The sequence below is a fragment of the Pipistrellus hanaki genome (genome assembly GCF_964339955.1).
Source record: "Pipistrellus hanaki genome assembly, chromosome: 2".
Lineage (NCBI taxonomy): Eukaryota > Metazoa > Chordata > Mammalia > Chiroptera > Vespertilionidae > Pipistrellus > Pipistrellus hanaki.
In genome coordinates, this window is record NC_140504.1 from 115,921,848 (window position 1) to 115,940,332 (window position 18,485).

The 18,485-nt window shown below is 42.5% G+C and overlaps 1 protein-coding gene across 3 annotated transcripts in view; it reads right to left on the bottom strand.

Moving 5' to 3' along the window:
* F13A1 (coagulation factor XIII A chain) overlaps window positions 1-18,485 on the bottom strand; it is a 167,393-nt gene that overhangs the window by 50,572 nt on the left and 98,336 nt on the right. For all 3 annotated transcript variants that reach the window (XM_084873186.1, XM_084873185.1, XM_084873187.1), the window contains 2 exons: window positions 15,862-16,036; window positions 12,809-12,947 (listed from right to left, as the gene is read on the bottom strand). In XM_084873186.1, coding sequence (XP_084729312.1) covers window positions 12,809-12,947; window positions 15,862-16,036 — 314 coding nt within the window. The remainder of the gene's footprint in view (window positions 1-12,808; window positions 12,948-15,861; window positions 16,037-18,485) is intronic.

Consider the following 18,485-nt stretch of genomic DNA (forward strand, 5'->3'; position numbering starts at 1 on the left):
GCTGAGAACTGAGAGCTGAAGCACATACTGCCTCAAGTGCAGCTGCCCACTGTCAGGACTACCGGAGAGCTGGAACCAGGAGGACACTCAGGGTCTCTCTGGGGTCATGCCAGTCAAAGGCCAGAGGCCCAGTCAGGTGGAGAGCAGGCCAGTCCCCCTTATAGGGACCAAATGACTATCAAGAAAAAAGAGAAGATATGAAGGTGCTTGCATTTGATTGTCTCCAGCAGGGAAAGGCCCTACAACGCTCATTGAGAAGCAGGTTTAGCACAGTCTGATATAGCAGGAGAGACCCTATTTGAGGGGATTGAAGATGGGGGCAGGCTTAAGTATGTACTGTAACTTCTAAAATGAAACTATGAGGTATCCTAAATAATAAAAGGCTAATATGCAAATCGACTAAATAGCAGAAGCACTGGTTGCTATGATGCGAACTGCCACCAGGGGGAAGATGTTCAACATAGGAGCTGCCCCCTGGTGGTCAGTGCACTCCTACAGGGGGAGCTCTGTCAGCCAGAAGCCAGGCTCACGACTGCTGAGGGCAGTGGTGGTGGCAGGAGCCTCTCCTGTCTCTATGGCAGCACTAAGGATGTCTGATTGATGGCAGTCAATTAGTAGAAGTTCTATTACTCTGCTGGGTTCCCTCATAAGGCCATGTCCCTCTTCACTACTCTCAGTGTAATAGCAATTAGTAATTTATATTCTACCTGAAAGTGAAGAAAAGGTTGGATTTCCAGAGTATTTGTATGGATAATGCTAATCTGTAAAAAACGTTATGTAACAAATTCTGGCTAAGTTTATAAATAATTGTGTATGGTGATGGATGGTAACTAGACTTATTTTGGTGATCGTTTTGTAATATATACAAATATTGAATTACTAGAGGCCTAGTGAATGAAATTCATGCATGGATAGGGTCCCTAGGCCTGGCTGGCAATCAGAGCCCATCTGTGGGCAACCGGCAGGGCAATTGGGGGGCTCCTGCTGGCACCCACCTTGGAGGAGACCAGCGGGGCAATTGGAGGGTGACACCACCTGCTAAACCGCTGGCCCACACCCTGCCCCCACTGCCAGTCACCTTCCTCTATGGGGCATCTGGTAGGGTGATTGAGGGCAGGGGGAGGCTCGCACTGGCACTGCCTTGGGAGACCTGGGGCCTGCAAGTTAGGGGCAGCTCTTGCATTGAGTGTCTGCCCCCTGGTGGTCAGTGCACATCACAGTGACTGGTTGTTCCATTTGGTTGATTTGCATATTAGGCTTTTATTATATAGGACTAGAGGCCTGGTGCATAAAATTTGTGCATGGGGGTGATCCCTCAGCCAGGCCTGCACTCTCTCCAATCCAATACTCCTCAGGGGATGTCCAACTGCCCGTTTATGCCTGATCCTGAGGATTGGGCCCAAAGCGACAGTCAGATATCCCTCTCACAATTCGGACCACTGGCTCCTAATAGTTCACTGGCCTGTCTGCCTGGTCACCTCTAATTGCCCCACCCTGCTGATCTGATCACCTTTCACTGCCTCTGCGTGCCAACCTGGTAACCCCCAACTTCCCCCCTGCTGGCCTGGTCACATCCCTCACTGCCACCCCCCCCCCCCCCCACCAACCTGGTTGCCCCACACAGCCTGCTGTTCAGTTGTTTGGTTATTCCTCACTAACCCCCCTGCTGGCCTGGTCATAGGCAGCCATCTTGTGAGGGCGTGAGGGTTAATTTGCATATTATTTCTTTATTATATAGGACTGCTATACACCTGAAACTAATATAATGATATATGTCAATTAAACTTTATTAAAAATAAACAATTAAAAAAGTACAAGTTTGATACTTTAATGCTGCACTTTCCTTTTTTTTCTTTCTTTTTTTTTAATGCTGCACTTTCAATAATGAATAGAACAAACAGGTAGAAAATTAGCAAGGAAATAGAAAACAATCTATATACATAAAACCCTAATATGCAAATAGAATGAATGGTGGAACAACCGAACAACTGGTTGCTATGACATGCGCTGACCACCAGGGGGTGTGTGCAGAACATGGTGGGTGTCAGCCATGGCAGGATGGTAGAACAGGTAAGTGGGGGTGACAGATCAAGGCAGAGAGCTTGTCACTGTTATTGGGGCGAGCCTCTGGTGGTTACTGAAAATTCTTTGCTCCCAGGTGCTGCAGTCCCAACCAGTGCTCACACCTGCTGCCAGTGCCAGCCCCGCTTGCACTCAATGCTGGCATCCGGTGCTGGCCCTGATTACTTGGAGCTCTCAGAGGGTGTGAGGGGTGACTGCCAGCCCTGATCGTCTTTCTGCTCCTGAGGGGCAATTGGGGCTGGCAGCCACCACTTGCATCCACTGCTGGTGATGGCCCCACTCACACCCGTAGCCAGTGCCTGAGTCGCCACATGTGCCTGGCACTAGTCCTGATTTCTTGGCACTAAAGTGGGTGAGGGGTGATGGGGCAGCAGTTGCTGATCACACCCACGGCTGGTGCTAGTCCCAATCACTCTGTGATGTCAGTGAGTGTGAGTGGGGCCAATGCCATCGGCACATGGGAGCAGCAGTGGAAGCGGGACTGCCAGCAGACAGGGGACTGGGGGCTGTGGTGGGAGGGACCTGGCAGGGGCGCGGAGAATGGGCGGAGACCTGCCCCTGTGCCCATCACAGCCTTTCGTACCACAGTTCCTTTCAAGGTACACAAATTCATGCACTGGGCCCCTAGTAACAATATAATAACTAAACATAATGGACAGCTATAGAATACACTACCCCAATAAAGAAAAATGCACACTATTCTTAAGTGCAAATGGAACATTTTTTCAGAATTAATGATATGTTTTGCTGTAAAACAAATCTTAAAGTCTGATCCATTAACATTTAATGTAATCACTGATAAAAAGGATTTTCAATGGCCATTTTGCTATGATGTCTTTTTCATTCCTCTGTTCCTCCATTATTTCCTTATTTTGTGTAAACAGATATATTCTAGTATCATTTTAATTTTTTCTGTTTCTTCTTCCTATATGTTTTTCAGTTTTATTCTTAGTAGTTTCCCTAAGGATTACAATTAACATCATAATTTAAAAAATCTAGTTCAGATTAATAGCAACTTAATTTCAATAACATTCAAAAAATTTGGTCCATTCCTCTAGCTCTTTGCTCAGTTATTGTAATTTCTATATTATTAAAACATCAAAACTATTTTATAATTATTAATATGTGAATTGTATTTCAATAAAGGTATTATTTTTAAAAATATATTTTATTGATTTTTTTACAGAGAAGAAGAGAGAGGGATAGAGAGTTAGAAACATCAATGAGAGAGAATCATCGATCAGCTGCCTCTTGCACACCCCCTACTGGGGATGTGCCCACAACCAACGTACATAAACCTTGACCAGAATCAAACCTGGGACCTTTCAATCCACAGGCCTGACACTCTATCCACTGAGCCAAACCAGTTTCAGCAAAGGTATTATTTTTTAAAAAGTAGGCTCTAGGGTGAGCTGTCTTGGGTTTGTAATTTAGGTTTTAACACTTTCTGGCTGGTAATCAGGTTAAGTTTCTATACTTCAGTTTCTTCATCTATAATGGAGAGAATAACAGTAATTGCCTTAACAGGTAATTAAAAGGATTAGATGAGCTAGTATATGTCACCCACTTAGATCAGGATCTGGTACCAAGAAAAGATTTCATAAGCACAAGCTATTTTGATTCTTTGGAAGTGGTAATGACTTTTTATCCTTCCTTCAAGTCTCTGGTGTGGGTTCACAGTGCATATTCTAAGTTTTCTAATGACAACTCTCATAATCTAGCTCCAGGTGATATTCTCAAAAACAATTTGGCTGACAGTAATGTGGTTAAGTAGATGATTTATCTACACTAATAAAAGAGAAAGATGCGAATCGACTGTACCTCCAGGATGCCCACCAGCCAATCAGGAGTGAGTATGCAAATTAACCCAACAAAGGTGGTGGTTTAATTTGCACACCCATGCCTGCAGGCTCCCAGGACCATACCAGGCCTGGGAAAATAAGGGCAGGCTCCTGGGACCATCACTGGGCCTCGGAGGCCATGCCCACAGGCTTGCGGGACCATCACTTGGCCTGGTAGGCGAGGGCAGGCTCCTGGGACCATCATTGCCTGTGAAGTAAGGACTGTGGAGCCAGGCCATGCCCACAGGCTCCCTGGACCATCACTGCCCGTGGAAGGGATGGCAGCAGTGCTGGTCATGGGCCACCAGACAGAGAACAGAGAGGGAGAGCTGGCGGTTTGGAAGACTTGGCAGAGCAGGAGGCTGAGGGATGGAGACAGAGCAGGAAGGGAAAACCCAGATCTCAGAGAACACCAGGAATTCTGGTAGTAGTACTGTGTTTCCCCGAAAATAAAATATCTCCGAAAATAAGCCCTACTTACAGGTTTCCTTCTGAATAAGGCATCCCCCCCGAAAATAAGACTCCTCAGGCTCTGTCTCAGAATGAAATTAATTTACCATAAACTGATTGCTAGGGCCGCCCCGACTGGCGTCTAGCAACCAGTGACGTTACTCGGAATCCTGACGTCACTGCTGTGTGGAGGTGGAGCGGAGGTCAGAGTGAGCAGTGAGCGCCGGGCTGGAGAAAGGAGGAGACTTTCCGCAGATGTGTGTAGAGGAACAGGAGGATTAGTGCGGACAGGACACGGCAAAGGTGGTGAGTGCTGGTCTGTCTCTGGTGACACTACCTGATGCTCACGGCCGCCCTCATGATGACTGAAGGTTCTCAGTCAGAGGCAGACCCTGCTCCAGCCCAGATCCAGGTCCCAGCAAGCCCAGTGACAGTCCCCAGGCAGGCCCCAGGGGGTAAATGTCTGATAAAGGGGTAGGGGGGATGTCTGATAAAGGTGTTCAGTGGCACAGGGGTGGGGGGAGGGGGATCACTTAAAATGACACAGGAGGATCAGAGGGGCAATCAAAATGACACAGGAGGATCAAAAGGGGTTACTAAAATGGTAATCCCCCCTCTGATTCTCCTGTGCCATTTTGATTCCCCCCTCTGATCCCCCCTGTGTCATTTTAAGTGATCCCCCTCCCTCCACCTTGATACCCCAGTTCCTTTTTTTTACCCCTAGAAATGAGCGCAAAAAGAAATAGCTACTCCATGGAGTATAAGAAAGGAATCGTGGAAGACTCTTGGGGCCAAAATCTTACTGCTTTCTGCAAAGAGAAGATGTTGAGTATCCGATTGGTCAGAAAATGGCCAGCAGAATATGGTAACCTCATTGAACAAGTGGACAAGAGAAATGCTAAAAAGCGCAAGTGTGGATCAGGTCGGCAACCATTATTTTCCGAGCTGGAAGACCTGATCTGTGAAAGGGTTGTTGACAGGAGAACAAAGGCTTTGGATGTGAATAGGGCTCAGATTCAAGAATTTGCCCTTGCAATGGCACCACAGTTTGACATAGCCCCTGAAGACTTCAAAGCATCACAACACTGGCTGGATAATTTCCTTCAGCAAAGTGAACTGTCTTTAAGAAGATCTACCGGTACAACTTGTTTAGGTTGGAAGATACTCAAGTTATTAAGCGAGCACTTGCATTCAAGTCCTTTATGGATGATGCTGACTTCTCTAAATGCAATATTTCCAATATGATTACTATGGATGAAACTGCAGTGTTTATGGGCCAATCATCTCAAACAACAATTGAACAGTGGGGTGCCTTCTTAGTGTACATTCCCTCCACTGCTTACAAAAGTGCACGTGTTTCCTGTATTTTGGCAATTTGTCTGGATGACACTAAAATCCCACCTTTAATCATTTCTAAGGGCAAGAAGAAAAATACTGAACGTGTTTTGGGCGTTTTTATTCTTGAAACTGAAAAAGCCTGGGCCACACAAGCATTTATAAGGAAGTGGGTCAATTTAATGCTGCTGCTTGTTATGCGAGGGAGCCAAAGAGGCCTGCTAGTCTGGGATGCAGCCAGCACTCACTGCGCTAAAGACATGAAGACATTTCTTCACGAAAGAAAAATAGATCAGGTAATGATTCCTGCAGGAATGATGACCTATCTCCAGACTCTTGATATTGCAATAAACAAGCCATTCAAAGACAATTTGTGCATGGAAATTAATGACTATACTGAAAATAGAATGGAGAGAAATCAACATGGAAACTTTGTGAAACCTAAACTGCAAGAAGTTGTGACTTGAGTGAAGAATTCATGGGAGAAAATCACTGACAGTTGCATTGCAAATGCACTACGAGCAGGCTACCTTGACAAGAAGTACTCATTTAAAGACAGTGCTATTGCTAAGCATGAGAGATTTGGTTCACTGATTCTGAAAGAAATGGAGTCACAAGAAATTCACCAAGAAATTCAGGAATTGGATTGTTATGATGATGTTCCAGAAGATGATGACATGATTGTCATTGAATAAATGAGTACATTCTTGATACTGTAGGATTCACAGTTTGTCTGGTTTGTGTTGACAACTACTGTATTACCGTACCGTATACAGGTAATAAATTTCCTTTACTTTCATTTAACAATAATGTGTACCGTATTTTTCTTCATGGAAAAATAAGACATCCCCTGAAATTAAGACCTAGCGCATCTTTGGGAGCAAAAATTATTATAAGACACTGTCTTATTTTCGGGGAAACAGGGTAGTTCTGGTGGCAGCCATAAGACCAGAAGCAGAAGCCCAGAGTGTGGGAAGCACCAGGAATGAAGGGAAAACCCATGTAGTGGAGAACACCAGGAATTCTGGGAATCGTAGTTCTGGTGGCAGACAGATCTCCTAGACACTAGAGTAAAGTGAACCTAAAGCAAGTTACTGTTGCTGTGGGTGATGGTGGGAAAGCAAAATAAGTAAAATCAGAGGGTCTAGGTAAAACTAAAGGGAAGATATCCTAAAACTTCCAGGAAATCTCCACCAATGAAGCAAAGAAAAAAAAATAAAGCCTCTATTATTATTCTGTAAACAACAAACCAAATTGGGTTGGGGTCTCAGACAATTTGTTCATATGATTTTAAATACAGAAACTCCTGGATTGGCTAGGGCTCCCCTGAGGGCTCCCAGACTGGAGAGGGTGCAGGTCAGGCTGAGGGACCCACCCCCTGTGTGAGAATCTTCATGCATTGGGCCCCTACTTTGAAAATAATATTCTCCCCCTTCTATTTCTTCTCCTTTCTCTCTAAAATTAATAAAATTGATTAGAAAATGAATTAAATGTCTTTGGTAGATATGTAAAATTGATAGTTAGATGCATCATAGGATAATTTTATAAACTCTTAAAGATCTTGAAGTAGTTTGGTCTGTATGTAGGATTTTTTTCCATTTTTTTTAAATTGGGCTCATTTTTAGATACTGATTTTCACATAGAGTGACTAAAATTTAGGATAATGGAACAATATGAAAGTCCAACTAGTTGGAACACACAAATGATGTGCCAGGCAGATTAGTCTAAATTTCAAAAAAAAAAAAACAACAACAACAACAAAACCATACCCACAATGTGCCAACCACCATGCCAAGTGCAGAGACTGCAACGAGAATTAGAATTGGTGGCTGTGTTGAATACGGGACTGACTCCCAGGTGTTTTAAAGCTTGCTTTGCTTAGAACTATGTTTACAGATTCAGTACTGCCCATTGCAGCATAGAAATGTTTGCATTTACAGAGAAGAAAACAAAATAGCAGCTATACTCTTCTAAAAAGTATTAAAGGAAGTTGGAACTATGCAACTTTTTTTTTTTTTTTTTAATGAACCAGATGTATTGAGGCCAGCCAACAATTACAAACATTTTCTGTGATATGTTTGATCCCCCCCACCCCTTCCTAAGAGCTGATGTGAAGCCAATTTGCAAAGCAGGTGCTAAATGTGAGTATGCGGGTCACAGCCCGGCCCTGTGCAGATGAGCAGGTCTCCACACAAAGCAGGAGGGAAAGGGCTGCACGAGGAAGGGGCTTAGAAGCTGGACAGAAAGGAGTCACAGGGTCTAGAAAGCTGTTGGCTCCAAGAGGGAATCTGAAACTGTTGACTATTAGACCCTAAAGCAAAGAGAGGGTTGGAAGGGTTTATCTCAGAGGAGCCAGAACCTAGACTTGGACAGCCTAGAGGGTAGAGAAGAAGAAGCAGTGATAAAGGGGTGTAGAGAGATAATAACACCCCATTCCCACCCCTAAACAGTACTAACTTCACCCACTCCTTGGGAGCACATGGACTAGAGGAATTAGCCCCTTCAGAAAGGCAGGTGAAGAGCTAGGCGTCCTTGATGTTGCCTGTGAAGGAGCTGTAAGGGGCTGGATCATGAGAGATACATGAGTTTCATAGTCAACAGCTATAGTCATGATGATACAGTTTAATTCTGTATGAAACTCCACTCCTTCCTGCCTGCTCTTTGAAACTGATTGATCTGTGATTTTCTCATCTTAGCATGTTAGCAGCCTGCGGCCACCCCCCCCCCCCCCCTGGGCTCAGGTTGGAAGCCCCACCCCCCTCTTATGACGCCTGGCTCACATCACAGCCACTTTATATAATTTATGGAGTGTTTTCTATGTGCTTATCTCACCCACCAACACTGGGTAGAGCTCCTCAAGGGCAGTGGCCTGATTAGTTTCTTTCTGAATCCTTCGCATCTAGGTATTTGACATAGTGCATAATAATGCTTGTTGAATGAATTAAATGACACTCATTCAGTTAAATAAACATGTAAATATTTTCAACTAACTCCATTTATTAAGTTCTTGTTCTATGCCCTGCGCTCTGTTACATGCAGGCAAAACAAACAAAAATAAATTAGATGGGACATTGCTCCCCATGGTAGGGATTGCATTCTGGTGAGGGCAAGCCAAAAGATGGACAGTTTTCACCTAGAATGACCAACTCTGCTCCGTTTCTCTAGCAAAAACACCCAGGACAATGCTTTCATTAACTAGAGGAGCCTTTCATTGAAATACCTTTTACAACCCTAACAAGCGCCACCATCCCTTTTATCATTGCTTCCATTTCCATTGAGATTGTCCTGTAATGAGGTTGCTAAACTGACCTTTTCCAAGGTAAGGCCAAAAGAGACTTCTCCATTGCCCATCAGACTGAGTCCATACTCTCTCTCCTCAATGAGCCCTCATATCCACATTCACTGTGAACTGCAGCTCAATGTTGCTCAAGTATCTTCATTAAAGTGTTCACAGTGATTCATTGATGCCTTCCTCAGAGGCTGCACATAATTCAAATCCCATCAGCACACTGGGGACAGGCGGCTTAAATTGCTCCTTCCAGGATGTCTTACCTGTGTTGGCCCACTCGGAATTTCATTTGCAACTCTGAGATCCAATTACTTTGCCCAGCTAAGTTCCTCGGCCTCTCCCTCTCCTGAATGGCTGAGAAGCTGACTCTTTACTCTGTAGGCATCAGCACGGTGCCCATTCTGTACAAAATTGCTGCCCCCTATGATGGAGGCACCACGGAGGGGAAACCCACCATGCAAACCAGAATGCAGGCAAATGAGCATCCAGTCCCAGTGTTGACAAAGGGAGAAGAGTCTGGATATGGAGTGAAACCCACATCTCATTCTCGTGGCTTAGGACTGCTTGGAGCGTGACACCCCCTCCCCACGCGCATTCCTGTGCTCCCCTCTGAGCCCTGGGGCTGGCTTATTTCTGCTCAGGGCTTGCTGGACCTGGCTGAGTTGTGGAAAAGAGGACACCCTGGGCTTTGAGACCCAACTAGAAACATTCATTCACCACAAAGTTTGTACCATCAGAACCTCGGTGAAGAGATGCTGGAGGCACGAATGAGAGAAACCAGAAATCATTCTCATGTTTTTTTTGGGAAGAGAGGAAAGAGGCAGGGCAGGGAGGACAGGAGCCACCTAACAAGCTGAGAGGGCGTTGGAGCGAGTTGGTTTCACTGGAGCCTGTGGAGGGAAGTGAGTCTGGGGCCTTGGGGGAGACCAATTGCCCCGAGAGCTCTGCAAGAAAATTCCCTAGGCCATGTGCTGCCAGCACGCTGCGCTGGCCTCTCGGGGGTCAGTAGATGCCCACAACTCTTCCCAAATAAACCTCTGTCCCAGTGAGCTCCCTGCAGCTCAGGAGCACCTGTTTCTCATCTCATTAGCAGGCGCTGGGTGAGCAGTCCTGGCCCAGCACTGTGGTAAGTACTTTGCCTGGATTACCTCATTTGTCACAGCTGCCCCATTAGGAAATGTCACTATCAAGATTACCCTCATTCTACTGATAAGGAAGCTAAAGCTCCCAGCAGTAAAACCCTTTTCTCAAGGCCACACAAATATCTCCCCATGACAGAGTGTGACTTTGTGGCCATATATCAGGGCAGCCCCACAGGCCCCTCAATCAACGAAGGGCTTAGAAATGCTTCTGTTCCGGAACATCTGTAGCTTCTAGGCTCCACTAGTGGTTTTGCACAGGGGAGGCACAGATTTCTGTTTTTGTTTTAAAAAATACCCCAAAGTAATAGAAATAGCACAGTCATTTTAGCACACTGGCACTCCTCTTATTCTGATGCTTCACTGTGCTTGAGTTGATGGGGACATATTGCCTCTAAGGAATTCCAGCTGTGTGGCTAATGACCAAGGCAGTGATAACAAGCAACACTCATTAGGCACCTATTATGCTTGGCTCTGTGCTGAGTCAAGTAGAAAATTTTATCTCCAAAGGAGAAAAGAAAGGCACAGAGAGGTTGTGTCTAGCTCAGGTTCACACAGCTAGTCAATGGCAGTGTCTGGCCCTGGACATAGACCTGACTGCGCCCTTTCTTCCCTGTGCTGCATGGTCTGGTATGCCCTGAGTTTTAATGTCAGCCATCCAGTTAATCAGATGGTCAGTCATTATATATTAGAAGCCTGCTATGCCAGCACCAAATGTGGGGAGGGGAGAGGAGCCCAGGGCAATAGCCTGGCTGTGGAGGATGAGGGAGGGTCCCAGACCAGGGTGATGGGAAATTTGGGGAAGGCGAAGAAGGAGCAAAGAGTGGCAGAAACAGGGGAAGGAATTTGGAGAGGGAGCTGAAAGATGAAAGGGTTACCAAAATCAAGCTCTATCAGCTTTACAATTTAGTATCAGTTTTGTTTATGGCCTCCTAGGGATTTATGATGGGAGGCATTTGGATCAAGGAATAGGGAGGAATAATTTCAAACTGCAGTTGACTACAAAGGCAGTGTGTGTGTGTGTGTGTGTGTGTGTGTGTGCTCATGCAGTGCGGAAGGCCAAATAATTCTCATGTTGCCATTTTCAACTGTCACAACAGGCTTTTGGGGAGGCTATTTTGGTCTGGTTTTCTCATTTCATATACATGCAGGGTTGCTATACTGTGATTCCAAGGGCTTAAATGGTGCTTTAAATTGCTGTTCTGTTTGCAGAGGTGAGGTTTTGTCTTGCCTGAACTCTCCAGCTTACCATTGCTCAGCTCATTCCCTGCAAATGAACTGCTGGTTTTTATTCATAGTGGCACTTTGCTACTAGTTCAGCTATTTCCTTCCTTCAACATTCTCAAAAGAGCGTTTACTGGTTCTGGAGAGTTAATACTATTCCTACAACTGTGATCCATCCCTGTAACATGGGGGAGTTAAGGCACTTCTAACTTTTAATTTCTCTTAAAATCATCTTATAACTTCCTATCATCCCATTTTGGCTGCTTTTACAACTGACAGAGTTTTAGCTTTATTTCTTTGAAAGAACACCCAGAGGAGACACATTTTTGGCTTGAAAATCCTACCTAGTTCAATGCCTGGCAATTTCCTCCCATATAGACCTTCATAAATGCCCTTTAAATTTGAATTTTTTAAAAAATAAATATGTTATTATTGATGTTTTAGAGAGAGGGAGGGAGGGAGAGAGAAACATGGATGTGAGAGAGAAAATCGACCACCTCTCACACTCACCCTGATCAGGGATCAGCCTGTAACCTGGGCATGTTCCCTGACTGGGAACTGAACTGGCAACCTTTTGGTGCACCAGTCAATGCTCAACCAACTGAGCCACACTGGCCAGGACGATTTTCCCCATCTTTCTAGAATATTTTTAAGACGTAGTGGTTGCCATGGAAAAAGGAAATTTCTTTGCAATGTTAAACTCCCTGTAGCTAGCTGTGATGCAGTTGTTCAGGGCAGTGAAAGAACTTGTGATTGGTATTTGGTAACAATGACAACCTGACTCTTATTTCTATCTCTGACTGAATGATGATGTCACAAATCAAGAACAACATTTTTATACTCAAAGATCTATCCTATATTGCCAAGGCAAAAAACAATTGTGGTCAAAGTTCAGTTTGGTTTTATTCTCAGCGAACTAGATGTTTGGCCTTGAGTAAATTGAACTTTAAGCTCTCTGGGCCTCAGTTTCCTCATCTGTAAATGGAGATATTAATAAACACCGACTTGATAAGAATTAGATAAGATCATGCACACGGAAACTGGTACATGGTAAATGCTTAATAAATGTTAGCTTAACTATATGGCCCTGAGAGTATTGACTCCTATAGATAATGCTTGGCTCCTATATCTCTGCCATTCACCATATTGTTCATAAACTAAAGTAGAGAAGAGCTATAATATGTTCTAGCCATTTAAACAATGGCCTTTATCAGTGGTTTCTTTCATAATGAGTTGGCCCATCTTTATTACTAAGAACTCAAACTGCCTGTTCAGTAACATATCTCATTTTTTAGGTGAAAAACTCTGACAATCAGACATTTTTGCCTATGGTATCGAACAATCCTTAAATAGAATAGAAAGAAACAGTAGACCAAGTCTGACTTGTGGGAAATGCGTAATGTCACCTTAATTTGATTTCAGCAAATGCCCTTGTAAATCAAACTCACCACACTGAATCCTTGGTGAGTCTGGAGTTCACATTCCCATCTTCTTCCAGGAAGATGTCCATTTGCAAATTGGCATCATTATCATGAGCTGAGAAATAATTGGTAACAACTCTTGCTGGTATCCCAAGGCATCGCAAAACTGCAGGAAAGAATGCACCATGTCACCCAAAATTAATAAATACATAGGGAGCAATCCTTTCTCATAAAGACTTGCTTCTTCGACAATGTCAAAGATCAGAAATAACAAAAGTAAAACCAATGAATCGCCAAAGTAGTAATTAGTTTATTGTGCATATACCAAAAAGACAGTTCACTAACCAGGAACACTCAAAACAAAACATGGAAGGAGGCGCAAGGATATATTATCATAAAGCAGCTTATATAGTGAAGAATCAGCACCTGTTTATTCTTCGTAGTGACTGGTTATATTAGGATATTCTTAAAAGATAAGGAATTGGTCAGTGGTTAACTTATATTGACCTTAGGAAGCAGTTCAAGGTCTGCCCATGATTTCCATATGCATAAGAAAGAAATGATCAAGGCCATATTAGCCTTGCAAAATAAGCTAAAGTGAGCTTTGTATGAGTAAACTGTGTTTCTTTCTGCTCAGGAAATTTTCAAGGCTGGACTCTGTTTCATTTTAATACCAACATGAAAAACCCCATTTGCACATGTTGTCCTCAAATATTCCATGCTGGAGAAGGGGCTATTGCCAGGACCAAAGCTGCAGAGAGAGACCTTGCTGCAGGGTCATTCAGAATTGAAGTTGGCCAGATGAAGTCAGCTGAAACAGAAGCCCAGTAACAGCATCCAATTGTTTGTTGCAAACCATACAATTGCCAGAATGGTATTATTTTAGTCCAGCAAAGGATTATGTTTCTGAAAATAAAATTAAAAAATAGCTAATAGGAAGCTAGGAATATAAGACGCAGGTCCTCAGTAGGGTTCGCTGTCTCAGGTGGAATTTCTTTGTGACACTTGGTAGGGGGTAATACCACAGATTCATTTTAATTGTTAGATAACAAATTACCCGGATGCATCTCTTGCCATATGTACCTATTGATTAAACTTAATCCACATGCCCTCCTTGGCTCCCAGGACACCACACATCAGGGCTCATTAGAAATAATTCTGCTGACAAATTTAAGATTAATGACTTGGCTTGCCTTATATTTTCTCAGAATAATTTAGCATTTTTAACCAAAGGTTATCCACCTCCTTGAATAGAACAACCTTGGAAGTCCACACTGGAGTGTGGAAAGGTGAAGCTTGACACTGGGGCATTAGGACTTCCTTCCCTCCAGCTTCCCTCTTTGGGTTTATTTCCGCTATGCTTCTGCATATCATGCTTCTGCCTTTTCTAACTTTCCATGGAAGCCTGGAGTAGAGCTGGTGACCCTTTTATACAAAAGGCATAAATGGATGGAAGGTGCTCACTATTTTATCTGGTTCTAAGTCTGAAGGAATTACACTGGGATAATGAGATTATAGGCAGTAGGACATGGGGAGGCAGAGGGCCCTTTCTGTTTTCCTGGAATCATTTCACAAGAGTGGCTGCCTCCAGTGGGTGCTGTAGTCTTAACTTGCAAACCATGAGGGAGGGGAACTACTATCTTGAAGTTCATGCTTTTCTCTAGAACTTCAGAGACCAGTCCTTTCAGGAGACAGAATCATTGACCTTGATTGCTCTTAGGAAATATACATATTTTCCTCTAGTCTTTGGGTATACTCAAATAGCTAAGGAAATAATCTTAATCATTTTGATGCCAAGGGGAAGAAACAAACAAACAAACAATACAAAACTCATGATTTCTCCTCACTTGGATCACTGTCTAGTTCTTTTTTTAAAAAATATTTTAAAATTTATTTTAGAGAGGAAGGAAAAGAGATAAAGAGATAAAATCATTGATCAGCTGCTTTTTGCATGCCTCCTACTGGATATTGAGACTGCAATCCAGGCATTTACCCTGACCAGGAATTGAAACTGGACCCATGGGATGATGCTCAAGCCACTAAGCTACACAGGCCAGGCTAGTTCTTAGACAATAACAACTTTGAGTTGAAACTGATAGGCTTCATAATCATTTATTTAAAAAAAAGAAAGGTCTTATTTTTGCTTCTAGCCTCTGAGCCCACCTTGATTTTTCTGAAAAATAATAATAAAAGAAAGCTAGCTTGGTAAAACATTATTTACTAATGAATAAACAGGAATTTGTGGTTGGTGTTTTCTCCAAGACTGTAGAAATGGCATGTGAACGAAAATCGTTACCAATGATGAAGACACACTGAAATAAATGTATTTTTAAAAAGCGTTCACTGAATTAACAATAACATTGGTCCTAGATAGGCAAATTGCATTTCACAAAATGATGCATGAGGCTGAAGAGAATGATTCTGCTTTCTGCTATGGATTGGATGTTGCGTGAATTAAAAACCAGAAAGGAAACTGGGGAGTGATGATTGTTCATTAAGTTCTGATACCTAATTGCTCAGGGGCATTGAGACTCACGTGTAAAAGGGAGATTAAAAAATGGAGATGAGACCACCTGCCACAATCCCTTCCATCATTAGGCTAAAAATTAAATAGATATATTTACAAAACCTCTCAGTGATAAACCATGAACAATTAAGCATATTTATAAAACTTCTCGATAACAAGTAAGCATTTGCTATTATTTTTTTAAAATTTAAATTTGACTTATTTAACCTTTTTTAAATGTTGGGGGGTTACTGAAAAGAAGATGCCATATTATTACCTCCACATCCTTACTTGGCCCCTGGGACCTTCCATTTCTCTGGAAGTAGAATGATGAATTATGTAGGAAATAAAATAGTCCATCATTCTTTCTATAAAGACTTGCAGTCAAAGAGAAACTATGAGCATATATGGCTCAGAATAATTTAATTGCACATTGACTGCATCCCAGAACAGTCACCTATAAATTCTATAGAGCCAACAGGGATTGCTAAGTCTCTTTGCCAGGTTATAGATAAAATGCCATGAAGTGAAATTTCCTTTACATTAAAAACATATTACTCAATTGGCTACTTACATGTGTTAAAGACACCAGCAAAAACCCAGCACTGACCATACCGAACTGGATTCTGAGAACTCTGATATTCCAACAGAATGTCAATGCTTCCAGTCCAGGCTGATGGGGGCACGCCATAGGCATAGACATTGTCCCAGGATCCAACCAGTACACCTTCATCATCTTTGGAATTAACCTAAATGAGACCACAGGTGGTGAGAAGAAAGATCATTTAGAAAAGTTTTCTCCAGACTCTGACATTAGGCAAGATAAGTCTTCCATTGTCTTCCATATATCCTACATGATAAAAAAAAAACTGTTCACTATTGTTTAATCCACTGTTGTTATGTCAAGGAAAGTGATGTAATGACTAAGTGCGCAAGGGCAAACCAAATAACTAGACTGCCTCTTAAACAGCATATCATTTTAGTAAGGTGGTGTTGAATAGTAGATAGGAAGACTTGTAATGTCTTCTCCATGTGCTTTGGAGGAGATGCACATCAGGCATCTGATCTTGTTGAAATAGTGCTGGAAAGTGATGTGAGAAAGAGAGGAAGAAGCTTACATAAGAAAACAGTTCAAGTAGGGATCAAGTAGGATTTTATAGAAGGATAATTTAAAACTGACAAGTGCAAAAGGTGTATAGTTAGAGTGAGGGGTCAAAGTCTCATGGTTTAAGAGATTTTTACTTTGATGATGAGTGGCAGACTCTAATGAATTGAAAAATTAAACAGATGCTGACATGGGAACCATTTAAAGTTAACAAGAGACTTCTGGTCAAGATGGCAGCATAAGTAAACATGGTACTCACTTCCTTCCATAACCTCATCAAAATTATAGCTGAACTACAGAAAATCTATCATTTAGAGTCCCCTGAAATTGAGCTGGATGGAAGTCCTACAACAAGGGAATTAAAGAAGAAGCCATATCTAGACTGGTAGGAGGTGCAGAGATGCAGAATGATCCTATCCCATACCAATGTTGATAAAACTTAGAAGGAATATTTCAGTTGAACGAGGTTCCCCCTGAGGAGTGTGTGTGTGTGTGTGTGTGTGGGGGGGGGGGTGTCCCAGATCCACATCAGGAAATGCAGAATCTCAGGCACCTCCATGGATCTGCTCACTCGGAGTATGAATTTTGGCAAAATTCCTAGGTTATTTGTGTCTATATTAGTTTTGGAAGCATAGGTTTAGACTAGACTGAGAAGACATTAGTAGGCAAAGTGAAACATGCAATTGAAACAGATTTGTTTGAATTGTAAAAACCTCAGAAGATATATTAAAATGTAGTGAGTTTTTATGTATTCACTATCTTGCCCACTAATGACTCAGCATTGGCACTTGCCCAGACTCCTAGTAGGCTTGCTGAGTTTAGCTATATAGGAGTCTATCTTTCCCAGTAGGCCATGCGTTAATTGAGAACAGAGATAAACATCTGTCTTTCTGATTTCTAGCAAGTATTGGCAAAGAACAGGTGCTCAAGTAGTTGAATAATCACTCATAAACTCAACACTGGATAAGAATAAGACCTTCTCCCTGGGGAGAGATAGATAAGAAATCAATCCAGTGCAGGTAAAGGTTACTGGTATTAAGACAGAAAGGTGTATAGGTGGAGTGGGGGTCCAAGGAGGGTGTAATCTGCTTTATTAGGCTGGAGATGGTGAGCTGAATATGGGAAATGACATGAAAGCTAGGTTTTGAGGGGCTGGTGGCTACAAAAGGTCACCTGTATAATGGAAACAGTTTCAATAAATGGTTGATGTCATAAAACAACATGGCAGTCTCAGGGACCTATTAGGAGCTCTGCCTGGGTATCATGTAAAAAGGTAATGTTGGATGAAATAGAAAATTCTAGATGAAAACAAGACAAATACCTCTTACTCTCAATGACAAACCCTCCACTAAAATATGAAATTCACTCTATCACTGAGTGGCATTTCCCAAAGAGGGTTCTTCTGGGAGTGTTCTCTAGAAGATCCCCATTCAATATGAGTTAGACAAACTGTTTCCCCCCTTTGACTCTGTACAACCAGGTTGAAGTGAAGGTTACTACCTAGTTAATTTGTTTAATGTAGAAAAAATGAAATCCTTTGAAGATTTCTGAAAGACCTTGTTCAATTAATTTCAAACTCAGGCCTTTGTTGTAAACTTTGACTTCATTCTGTAACTCCATGGGATGACTGAGTTGCAGGAGGGGTTAACCAGCCATTTGGTTCTATTCATGAGCATTACTTCTCACTGCAGTGGATTATTTAAAATTCTGCATCTATTATAACAAAGACTGAAGAGTGCCTTAGAGGGTAATAATGAAGTGTGGTCTTTATGGACAGATAGATCAGCTCTAACTCACATGACCATTTCCTTATCTTACCATTGAGTAATAGAAGTGGTCTTATGAATCTCAGGGTAAAAGTTACTAAACTATGGTTCATGACTGATTTTCAAGTAGAAAGCCATTAACTGAACTCAATAAGCTAAGAGGAAGAGGAAGAAAAAAAGTCAGCTCCTCTACAGACCTTTTAATTGTTAATGCTGAGCTTTTCTCCTGTTGTTAGATAAATCACAACTATCATTTATTAGCATTTGGCCAGATTAGCTACTGTTTTCTTATTAGAACATTGATTTCTGGAGAGCCCAGACACTGAA